The sequence below is a fragment of the Montipora foliosa genome, chromosome 9 (assembly GCF_036669935.1).
Source record: "Montipora foliosa isolate CH-2021 chromosome 9, ASM3666993v2, whole genome shotgun sequence".
In the NCBI taxonomy this organism is placed as follows: Eukaryota; Metazoa; Cnidaria; class Anthozoa; order Scleractinia; family Acroporidae; genus Montipora; species Montipora foliosa.
The window spans coordinates 43,092,863-43,105,362 of record NC_090877.1 but is presented as its reverse complement, the minus strand read 5'-3'; the positions used below and the strand labels follow the sequence as shown (position 1 = coordinate 43,105,362).

General features: G+C 41.4%; 1 protein-coding gene across 2 annotated transcripts in view; it reads left to right on the top strand.

Annotated features, from left to right (window-relative positions):
• Window positions 1-12,500, top strand: part of LOC137969368 (hexosaminidase D-like) — a 28,249-nt gene that overhangs the window by 15,192 nt on the left and 557 nt on the right. The window contains exons 11-16 of one of the 2 annotated variants that reach the window (XM_068815577.1): window positions 415-547; window positions 1,336-1,418; window positions 2,616-2,706; window positions 4,141-4,239; window positions 9,196-9,282; window positions 11,529-12,500. The exon at window positions 11,529-12,500 is cut by the window's right edge and continues 557 nt beyond it. In XM_068815577.1, the coding sequence (XP_068671678.1) occupies window positions 415-547; window positions 1,336-1,418; window positions 2,616-2,706; window positions 4,141-4,239; window positions 9,196-9,282; window positions 11,529-11,706 (671 nt within the window). In that variant the 3' untranslated portion in view covers window positions 11,707-12,500. Of the gene's footprint in view, window positions 1-414; window positions 548-1,335; window positions 1,419-2,615; window positions 2,707-4,140; window positions 4,240-6,316; window positions 6,697-9,195; window positions 9,283-11,528 lie in introns of those variants that run through there. The other variant, XM_068815576.1, reaches the window with a different exon arrangement.

Genomic DNA, 12,500 nt, shown 5'->3' with positions numbered 1-12,500 from the left:
TCAACTGCGACGTCTTTTTCGACGAAATGAGTGGCGATATTTGCATTCGAAGAGAGTTCAGTTCATTAGAGGATTAGTTTTAATTGGCACTTTCAAATAACCGACGTTTGTTGGTCGTTGAAAACCAATATGGCCGCTCTGGAAACGAACGATGCACGCACCGGGAACTTTGAAGAAAACCTCGAGAGAAGCGTAAGAGCCACGCAAAGTGCAGCCGATAGCAACTCAAGCTCCTCTCAGCAGAAGAAAACTCACCATGTTCCATCCGAAAGAGAGCGCCATGAGCGTGCTCAACAAGATTAAGGAGACACAAACAGAATTTGTTTGCGTGGATTTCTCTGCTATCAGAGCAATAATTTTCACACTTAACAGATAGGCTTGCATTGACTTGCCCCATTTTGTTTTCCTCTCGAGGTGCAACACATCCATGGAGCAATTTTGTTCCTGTTGGTTTTCACGTGCAGAACAATCTACACTGGCTGGACATTATCGCTAGGTTACCCACCACTTTGAAAGTGGCTGGTATTGCAATAACGGGGTGGAGCAGGTAATACTGTCAGTACACTAAGGAAGTCCTTGTCCGAAGTATCTCAAGGCTCTGTCATTTCGATATTGTAAATAGAAAATTCGCTATACAAGTTCATTACCATTCAGTTTTATAAAATGATTAGGATAGTACGCGCACTCTCATTGGTCAATAGCTGTGTTTAGATGAGAGTATGGAAACACGGCTGTGACATCTCACAAATTTTGATTGGTTATGTGTTGTCAGACGCGCGTTTTGATCGGCTGGTAGGAAATATGAGCGTGTATCAAGAAAATCTTTTTCGATTAAGAAGTAAAAAAAACCCCGGCATTTCCTTTATTTGTCGAATTATCTTTGAGAAATATTTTATATTGAACTCTGAGGAAGGCACCAGTTGGTTGCCGAAAATTTAGTTGACATTTTGAACATCTTTTTAACAAAATTAATAATATATTTATAAAAGCAATGGAGGACCTTTTTCCGTGTTTCCATAGCCACATCTAAACACTCGGGGTAGTTGGGAGAATTCTCGACAGTTATGCAAACCCTCGACTGCGTCTCGGGTTTGCATAACTGTCTCGAATTCTTCCAACTCCCCCTCGTGTTTAGATCAGGCTATGGAAACACTGAAAATGCCCTCTATTGCTTAAACAGAAGTGTCGTAAAAGACGTGCCGCTCCTAAATAACGATACTCTTTCTTCATCAAAACAGTATTTTTTTTGGCGTTCTGGTGAATTTCGTGTTGGCGGTGTGCGGCTCGATGTCTGTCCCTTTATCAACAGTGCTGTGGTTTCTTTTCTTAAATTAGGTTTGATCATTACGCCTCTCTTTGTGAACTCATGCCGGCCGCTCTTCCGTCATTGGTTTACTGCCTACGAGCATTGAATAACGGTAAGTATTCTCTTCGGACATGAGGAAGCGTTATTTCCATATTGCAGGCGTTCTTTGCCACAAGGGACAAGGATTACGCCAAAGTACAGATCCAGCCAAAGTGAAAATAAATCCAATTCTGTTCTTTTTTTCACTTCACTTTAATTTTCTCCCGGCTTTCCACAGATACCATGCACGCAAGTTGTTACAACCACGTATTCCATTGGGTTGGTTTAGCAACCACATTCGTTGATTTTAGGGTTAAGGTCCTTGTTTTTGCTGTGTGTTATTTGTGTGTATTGTTTATAAACCGATCCCAAGAGCTGTTGTAATTGGCGTCTTTAAACAATACCATAATATTCAGCAATCGGATCAAACCTCACATTAATACGTAGCTTTGAAAATTAGGATTTCCTTGTTAAGTTGCTCGTGGAGCAGTATAATTTGTCCTCTCGATTTGAAAGCGCTGTGGCCGAAGAAGAATGTAAAACATGTAACTTACCCTTTGCCCCAGATGTCCCACAGTACTACATTCCTACCAATCTCCCCAAACCTGTTTGGACTGTGGGGGTCTTGTCGTGCGGTCTTGTCGTTGTTTTTTTTTTTGTTTTCTTTTTGGAAGGAGGGGGGGGGGGGGGGAATACAGACGATTAGCTGCATTTACACTAACCTAAAAATAACGCCAACCCTGGCATTTACTGTATTAGAAATATAAATTGCAGTATTTGCGCACGTAACCGTGAATAAAATGAAGTGCACTCTAAGCACATGCAAGTAAAGGGGTGTACGTTTCACGTGGAGTTTATTTTTTATTCTTGATATCGAACGGTTTTCAATTGAGCGTCGAAAGTAATTATCGAATTGCATTGGTTTTTCATTACTTCAGTCAGTGATTGGTTCAAATTTCTCACGCCATTTTGTCAACCAATCAGAATTGCAACCAAAACCAATCGTGGCTTGCGCGTGCACATTTTCCCGCGCTTTGTGTCAGCTACGTGTAATTCCTTCGAGTTTTGATTGGTTTACTGGTTTGTTTCCGTTCTTTTTGATTGGCCAAAGTAATTACTTAGGTTTTGGTTTTACGGCACTCGATTGAAACTCTCTGTAGTGACTTATCCAACGAAAAGTCCATTGGAAAGTATTTGAGTTTATGTGCACTTCCAAGTTGCATAATTTGAGTGTTATTTCACATTTTGTACATTTAACTTGTTCATTTAGGATACATGGACGAGGAGTTGGTAAAATCAACGGCTGAAGATCTCGGCCTCCCCGAAACGTTTCATCTGGTCGTGGAGAGATTTAATGACAGGTAAGTCATTCAAGGTTTAGCAGAATGAAAGGTGTTTGAATCATTTTAATTAACTTCAAAGTCAGTGTAGTTTGTTCTTACAGTTAAGGGGCTTTTGTGCATCTTGCATTTTAAAAGTTGTATTTTTGAAGGAGATCTCGGAGCTTTGCAAAGCGAGTGTTGTCATACCTCGCCTCATACAGTTTTTCGACAGCAGCGAGATTAGGGTTGGCGCGGTGTTAACGGCCACGCTGGTCACGTGTCTATGTGTACAATTCAAATCCGCACTGAGGGTGGGTCTTCGACTTAAGGACGGTGCCTACTATTGTTGTTGCGCATACGTTCTGCCCATCTCGAGATACTCGGATTTCCTATCGGTGATGCTTACCAACACAGGGATATTTTTGCGCGGTTTAAAATTATGCAGAGAAAGTAGATCTTAGTAAGTAGTACTAATGGTATCCAAAAACAAAATTGGGGGTATCCATGCATTTTTCAGAGATAATTAAGCTTCAATTTGAGAAAGAACACCATATATGGTTTTGTATTTTAAAGCTTTTTACAAATATTGTTCATGAATTATCTTTGAAAAATGCGTGGTTACCCCCAATTTTCTTTTTCGATTTCAATAACACTTGTTAAGATCTACGTTTCCCGCATTATTATAAACCGGGCCAAAAATATCTTTGAATTAGTAGGCACCGTCCTTGATTGTCAACAGTGAAATATTCAGTTCTATCTTGGGATGGGAGATACCAATTTTTTTTCTTTACCAAATGTCGCTCACTTTCTTAAGTAGACTTCAAGTTGTTCTTCTTTGGGCTGGTTATACAGACGTTATTTTGAAAGGAAAATAAGTAATTTGTCTGGAGGTGAACTCGACACTAACTGATACCCATGGGCACAGAGGATTTACAAATTTCTTTTGAGTTTGTTTTACGTTGATAGACATTTCCGAGCCAAGGGATGTTTAATTTGCACACCCTACTGGGCTTATTAGATGAGCTCAGTAGAGACGAAAATGTAACCATCGTGCCCCTCCCCTCAATTATCTTCCTGGAATCTGGAGAAATCTAGCAGACACGTGACCTTCCGCAACCAGGGTACCCTCGGAACGAGGTTGGTTGACGACTCGTGCCTTTCATCACTGTGTCCCGGATTTGACCTTGACTCAACGTCACATTTGGGTTGAGGTTGTGGATTCTCTACTGTGCTCCGAGGGGTTTTTTCCAGCTACTGTGGTGTTTTTTATCTCACCAAAACTCAACATTTCATTTCATGTAATTTGATTGATTTACAGTCTCCCATCTAGTAGGACATTGATCGGCTTCATAAGCTTCAGACTTAAGCAGAGTGTCAGTGATGTTATTGCAATCGGTATCATTCTCGCCTGAGGTGACCACCCGCTCATCTGACTACAATACAATTCAGTTCTTATTGCATTGCTTGTTTTAGATATCACCCACCGGATGGCAACTTTCCAGGACATGAAGTTTTTAAAATGGTAGGCCAGCTTGAGAAAGCCATTTACTTCGCTCGCGGTGTTGAGAACATGTAAGTCAAATACGTACAGGCACAGAGATGCTCGTAACGTGATAATTTTTTTTTTTGTAGATTTAAAGCTGTCAATTGCTCTTTGGCTGTATGCAGTTTTCAACACTTACTTTCTTACTAATTTGCCCTTTGGGCAACCAGTTTTGTTTGCCCACCTTCTAAAGACCTGTTGCCCATTAAAACTCAAAGGAGGCTTGTAAAAACGTCAATTTTGTCTACGATGTGTGTAAAATTGGTTTGACAGACCAACGCGACCATGGTGTTCTTGTAACCTTCACAGTTTTGCCTTGACAAGAGTACTTGTATGCGCTCATTCAGACCGGATTTGACAGGTAGTCATCAAATGACGTCATCCATCTCAAAGACAAAAGAAAGGGCGTGCATAAATTAGGGGCAAGTTGGGGCATGACGCAACGCAGCCAAACCCTAACATGCGTAACAACAACACGTGCATCGCATAAATTAGGGTTAGGTTAATGAGATGTAAGTCATGTACGAAGACGAGTGTTTTTTCATCGATTAGAATGACAAAGAAAGGAACGTAACCCTAAAATATAGTTTCGTAAGGAGCGCAGGCACGTGTGTGGCGCATAAAATAGTACTGTGTATGCATATCATTTTATCGGTATGTGACTAGCCTAGTTTGGAGAGAGAGAGCTCTGTCCTGCTCTGGAGCTGAACTGTGAATAAGAGAGGACAGCAAAGCAAACACAAGACTAAGGAAAAGAAACCAATCACAATCACACCAGATGACTTCAACGGAAACCAATCAGAAACAACCATCACCTCATCGAGAGCCAATCAAAAGGCAAATAGGTCATTCTATGATTGGTTCCTAATGATGTCACCGGCCCATCATACCTTAATTGAGGGACAAACGTTTTGAGCTTATAAAAGCGTCTCTCTAGCTCACTTTTCCATGAGACTATATCATGTCAGAGAAGAAAGAGCAAGTCGTACCAATTCGTAAACCCACTCGGCCATCCAAACCACCTACCAAGAAGAAGCCAGAAGTCGCACAAACATGCGGAGGAAACAATGCTATGACCATGGAGGAGATAAAGGAATTGCCACCCCTATCGCCCATCCCACCCACACCCACTATGCAAGTCGTGGAGCAGACCTACCAAGAAGGGGAAGTGTGGGAGCCCAATGAACCCACCGCTATTGAAGAACTCATGGGGCAGATCCCTGATGACCCGTCAGCAGACGTTGACACGACATGCCCTTTTCACGGTTGTTTGTTGGAGCACCGAACATCAGACAATGGTTTTAATTACGTGAAATGTCCTGAGTACCCCTGTGCCTTCATTGCAAGCCAACAAGAAGTACACCAGTACTTACAAGCGGTGGAGAAACAACGGCACCAACAGCTTGTGATTAACATGGACAAAATGCATTCCGAATGGCCAAAGATGCTGTGTTACTGCGATAAACCTTCCCATCTGAAACAGAGCAAAACTGTGAAGAACCCTGGCATGGACGCATGTATTTCAGCTGTCGGAGCCGCACATGCTCCTTCTTCCAATCGTTGGACACTTCCTGGAACCACAAGATCTTAGTCTTCACCTTAGAGAAACTGAATCCGCCACTGCAACATCCTCAATACCCAGCCTTAAAACCACGCCTGGTGGCTTACCAACCAAAGACGAAACAGAACGTAGTGCCATCTCGACATCACCCATTCAAGCAGAGGGGAGGATCGTTCGAGAACACTTCCCAAGCACCATCCGCCTTTCAAATAGCTTGTCGCATGGTCCAGCGCCTATCTGATGGTTGCTTTTCAAAGGCCACATGAACTGTGCTCAATATTGTAAATGGTTTTTTGATCAATGACTTGTTTTACCCTTGATGGCACGTTGCGCCATGATCTTACAAACAAATTTAAAACTATCTAAGGTGCTGATGTTAAGGGGTAATTCCGATAATTATAAAAACGTTTTCATTCTTCTGACTTCTTTGATACGGATTCGCTAAATGATTTAACTCAGAGACTCTTACAAACATATTTGGTGGTGTTGAAGGGTTTAATTTCCATGTTTTTTTGTTGATTCATTGATTGATTTTTTTATGGCAGAGTGGCAACTGAGGGACGAAAGGATAGAGTTACAGAAAAGGACAGAGTTAGATCATTCCTCTTCGACGCAGCGCAAGAACGTTTGGCTCAAATACGTGCGAATCGCGCAAAAACAGAAGCGCGCGAAAGGGAATCAAGAGAGCGATCGAAAATAGTTGATAACATAATAAGAGAAGTCATCACCTCATGTACCATCGATCTGTTTCGGGAATTGGACAAGTTCGCAGCTTCTTTAAGGCGCGAAGTTGACAATACTATTGACTTTTTTCCAGTAGATTTTATGTAAGTGAAACGAATCGCAAGTAAATCTTTGTAGTATAGGAAGAGGACCACTTTTCTTTTCAAGTTGTAGTTTATTGCATCTGCGAGGATGGTGATTTAATTCCAAGTGCAAAGATCTCCCGTTTAATTGTGTTGTTCACTCTTTAAAAAGAAGAGAAAGAATGAAACACCCAGGTCCTTGCGTTCCTTTCATTTTTCTCGATTTGTTATTTTAATATTCGTTGTTGAAGGAAGATTGTATCGCGCCATTTTAAAAAGGGTATAACAATGCCCTAGACAAGTTGACGTTATTGCAGATCGCCAGTAATGCGCCATTTTGAATTTATTGCCAAGCCAAACCGGTGTTGCCCCTTTTTTTTCAGCCAAGTTAATGTATACTGACGTCAGTGGTGTCTCATTGGTCCGTGATGACATCACCTCTAACTCATTGGGTCCCTGCCTTTTCCATTGTTCTTTTCTTCTGACGTCAGCGGTGTGTCATTGGTCCGTGATGACATCACCTTTACCTCAATGCTTCCCTTCCCATTGTTCTTTTCGCTATATATTTGGGCTACCACCCGGGTGGTTTGGGTGGATACATAACACAAGCACAGCACACACATCTCGCTTACTTTGTTAATCAAAGAAACCTTCGTGTACGTTCGTGACTGGCATCTCATTAATCTTATCCTAATTTATGCGATGCACATGTTGTTGCACGTGTCTCTCAAGGTTACACCACTTTGCGTCATGCCCCAGCGTTGCACGTGTTGTTACACGTGTTAGGGTTAGACTGCGTTGCGTCATGCCTCAACTTGCCCCTAATTTATGTACGCCCCTTCTTTTGTCTTTATGATGGATGACGTCATTTGATGACTACCTGTCAAATCCGGTCTGAATGAGCGCATATAACCACTGACAAGCATATCTTAAAGCGATTTTCCTTTTCTATAAGAGATCAAAGGAGATTCCTTGAATATACCTCTGAGATTAGGTTGGTTTTGAATTAAATGCCAATTGTCCAATAGTTCGTTCTTTAAGCCTTTCAAAGCTGGTTGAACTTGCGCGACAAAAGGTAGAATTTTCTTGTGCGCTTGTTCGATACCAAAGCAGTATCGTAGCGTATTTGGCGATGCAAAAACTGGGATCCATTGTATCAAAGATTCTTTTTGCGCGGAGCAAGATGGAGGCTACGAACATGTTCCTTTTCCAATCAGTTTTGTGGCTTTTACCAATGTATTTTAACAGAGAAATAAATGACAGCAAAGAGATGCAACGTTGTTATTTTTTAATGGTATTTGCGGTGACTACGTTATATTACTAGTCGCTTTCTTCGTTGCAAATCAAATCGTTAACGAGACTATATTTACAAGGACAATAAAAGAAAACAGTTATGCTGGAAGGGATGCTTTAAAGAAAGTGAGGGTGGCTTGATTTCTTGCTTGAATGGAAGGCTGTTCCACAGTGCAGCGCCTCGATATTGAAAACTACGTTTCCCTGCTTCAGAAAGCGGTCCGGGAATGGGCAAATTTATATCTGAACCCCTTAAGTTATGGGAATGAACTTGCGAATTATTTTGAAAAATGCCGCGGAGTCGAACTGGAAAGAGACCATTGATCACCTTGTACATAGTAGCCGCTAGAGGGTTCGAACGCCATTTTTCAAGTGCATCCCAGCCAAGGTCATATAGTAAACTAGAGGATGGAGTCGTATGATCAGAGTTAGCGTCTATGCGAGCAGCCCTATTTTGTAACTTTTGTAATCTTTTAGACTGACATTTGGCAATGCAACCCCATACAGGGCTATATTAGTCGAAATATGGTACAACAAGAGCAAGTTAATTAGGGTATTCCGCGGTAGGCCATCTGACACTTTTTTAACAGTTTGGCCAATAATCGAATTCCACTTTAGAGTAGAGTGGAGTGGTATCGTCAATTATTAGGCTCGTTTAATTTCTGTATTGACGTTGTTTCGCATAGCTTTAAAACGCTTTCAGTTTTCATTTGTCTTAACTCTTGATGCGAGAACAATCATTAACTTTTTTATGTCCAGGGTAAGCCAGGGAGACTTCGACTTTCGGACATTTTTCTGCCGATAAGGCGCATGGAAATCACAAATATACAGTGACATAAACTTCCAAACATTCCAAGCTTCATTAGGGTCAGTTGTATTCGCTAAAGAATGCCATGGAGCTAGAACCAAGTCCTTCCTAAACACAGACAACTTAAAATTTCTAAATTGCCTGCAAGTGATAAATGTGGGAGTGCCCGTAGGGGTACAGGATTTTCTTCCTGCATATATAAGAGAATGGTCAAAAATGGGGAACTCCGTGATGCGAAGATTTACTGGGATTTTAAGTTAAGAATAGATCAATAAGTGTACAAGAGCTGGCAGTAACACGTGTTGGGACTTAAATTAACGGTGAATATTGATATGGATTGTTACACTTCGCAATGCTTGAACTGTTCGTCGCAACGTTACGTGAAGCGTAGCGGAAAGGAGAACTAAATTCTACTTTTCGCAACGGTTTCTGCGACTAATCTCGCAACGTTTTGGCTGGACAAGGTATGTTACATTGGGCAATGTTTCGATACTTTATAATTTTTTTTCATGTTTAGTGAACATGGCTGGATGCAGGAACGCCAAGTCAAGAGCAAGTTTTTGAGTTATCATCAAGCAGAAAGTGCTGTTAATTTGACTATTCAGTAAGTACTCAGCGTGATGTCGCAGTTTAGCTTTTTAGCAATTTCAATGACATTGACCAATACACTCGGACAGTACATTCTTGTGCGCTTTCCTTTTGTCAGAACTGGCTGTCGAGGCCCCGTCAGTTTGCAAACAAAATGCAACAATTTAAAGGAACACTTGCATGGTAATCCCTCGCATTCTTATGCAGGATTATATATCATCTGCGAAGTGACACTGTGTTAATTTGAAGGCGTTGCAGAGCTATGTCTTACAAATGCGCGCGGTCTGGCTGGTCAGTTCTGTCAAATGGATAGCGTCGTTATTGAAACTTTGCGTTATGTTTTTCACCGTGTAATTTCAATTAAACTCGCCTTTTTTTGACTCTCTCACAGTACAAAGACTTTTCTGTATCCTCAGTTCTCAACGGCTCTGGCACTTGGCATTGTCCATATATGGTAGTAACTACTTCAGTGGACCTCACCTCCGGGTTGGGATAGGCCTTCGAACTCTCCCACAACATTACATGTCACCTACACGGCACTTTCACCGAAATTGTATCATGTTGTCGTGCCTCGAACTGCTGACTCTGTCGCTGAAAGTACTAATATATGTCTTTTCATTTAAGTAAGATTTTCTTGTTTTTTAGCACGTCGGTGAGGTCCCTTAAAAAGGCGGTGTCGGACCCTTCAGTTTAGCCTTGCCTTAGGGCCTCTTTACACGAGCCCGGGTTGCTTTTTACTCCGGGTTGAATCACCGCGGCGGGTAACCCTTTTGCAGTCAAATGCTTATAAGCGTTTACATGAAAACAGTGGTCAAACCGGGTCAGCCCCCCTTGCCGGGTAACCCTTCTCAAAACTCGGGTTGACCCGGCTAGAAGGGTTGAAATTTCTTCAATTTTTTCATGTAAACACTGTCGTATCTGACCCGGGATTGTTTGAACATTACTTTTTTTGCGGTTCAGCGTTCTCGCCCATGCGCAGCCTCTACCAAAATGGCGGAGGCGAATGGCCATGAAGTGGAAAAAAGAACAAGTTAGCAATGGAATCACTCAATGACTGGACAACGTATTGCGAAATTAAAACAATTTAAAAACGAGATGGACTATCAAAATATAGACTTTAACAAGGACGTCGTTACTATGTACTCGTAGTTACGAGATTGAATGGCTGAACGGTTTCCTGACAGTTTTGGTCATGTTCAATTTGTCAGCCACAGATTGATGATTCTGATAATTGCATGGTTCGTCCGCCATTTTCCTCACTGACAAGTAGTCACCAGCCCTTTCAACCCAGCGAAAATGGAACTGACCCGGGTCAGCCGAGAATGACCCAACCCTCGCCCAGCCCGGGCTCGTGTAAACGTAAAATTCGACGCTGAACTGACCAGGGTCGGTGTCCAACCCGGGCTCGTGTAAAGAGGCCTTTAGTGTATTAATCCATGCAGACACAATAATAATGCTTTACTTTCAAAAGTTTCAATACCCAACAATCTAGCCAAGAATGGTGGGGACTTAAGGACGTTCGCGCCCATTGCTACTCCGCATATTTCGCATATGTCACGCACACGTCATACATCGCAGTCCACGAAGGTAAAGACGATGCTAAAGGCGCAAACATTTTCCACAAGAATGGAACATGAAAGCATCATGGGATAGCTGTAGACCCAGGTCTTCTCGGAAATGTCACGCAATGACGTGGCAGTGGAAATATACCATTGCTCTGAGAACTTCGCAGCGATTTTACTCTCTTGAATGCTCAGTGACCCCTATTTTTCTTTCCTTAGATCACTTCCTTTTCTGATTTTGTCCATTTTAACAAAAACCAAAAAAAATCTGTGCGTGAGAAGTTACAAATATTTCGCATTTTATGCTCTCGTGCGACCGAAGTTTTCTTTCTTAGACTAATATGTATCGTTTTTCCAGCGCTATTTCACCTCAGAAAAAGACATCAGCTGCAAAGGTTAACTTAGTTGTATTAGTTATGTTGAATTGAGTACGTTTACCTGATCTAAATTTCCCTAATGTAGCTTTTTTTATTGCTGACAGTTGTAAGCTAAGATCGTCTTAAAATAACGAAAACGAGCACGGTGACCCGCCATTTTTTTTTTTGTGTTCTTTGCAAAAGTAGATCATTACCTTTCTGCGTGGCAAGTTTAAAAAAAAAGTCTGTACGTGGGAACATTTTGGGCGCGAACGTCCTTAAGGTTACGCTGGGAAAATTAGCCATGACTTTAGTGAACTATTTTCCTTTGCATTCCGTTTCAGTGCATTACAGATTCTGAAAGAATTAAGGAACGAGGCAGGAACAGTATTGTCTCCAGTTTACGATGATCTTGTGGTACAGGAATGGGTGAAGGACAAAATAGATAACAGTATTCACCATTTGGAAAGCAAGAAAACAGAAATGGAAGCGCTGAAAAAGTTTGCTGCTTCTAGCAAATGAAAATATGAAAAGATAAAAGGGAGCAAGTTATTAACATAAAATTTTAAATAGGCGCAGAAGAACGATTTTGTAATGTTTAAAAAACGAGCAGCAGCGAGTCATAGCCAAGTGTTTTTAGACCCGATAAAACACGTGATGAGTTTTTTGGACGACTTCAAAAACATTCTACAAAAAGCGTGTCCCTCAGAACAATGGTTCAAATTGTGAAAAGAAAATTAGCATATCAGAAAAAACGAGCTATGCCCTATTAGTATTCTTTATATAAAGAATACTAACAAGGACTGTTTTATCAGGATATAGAAGCTCATGCACGTGACGTTTTATCGGGGGTTTTGATAGGCTGTTAGGCCATAGTTAGTAGAGGAAACTGGTTATGAAAACCGGCGAACTTCAAAGAGCGAAACAACAGCTTTGTGTCTGATGCTGAGCCTGCACATCACGTGACACTGACCCTGCACACATTGTAAACAAAATGGAGGACGAAGTAGATGGACTTACGATACTTGGAGATGATTTGGATGTCGCTGAAGAGGACGAATTTTTACAAGAGGAATTTTTAGCGGCAGTGAATAGTGTAAGTGCAGAAAATCTGTTTTTTTTAACCGATTTTGTGACCGAACAGGTTTAAAAACGTGTGCGATCTCGATATAAACTAAAAGCCACTCGTCGTGTGCCTTGTGTGAGTGTGCATGTTGTGTGTATATATAACCGTGAAACGGCACACAATATATAGTTTGCAAGAAAGTAGTTTGTTTTAGTAGATTACCAACTGTTTTACAAATAAAAAGACAGGA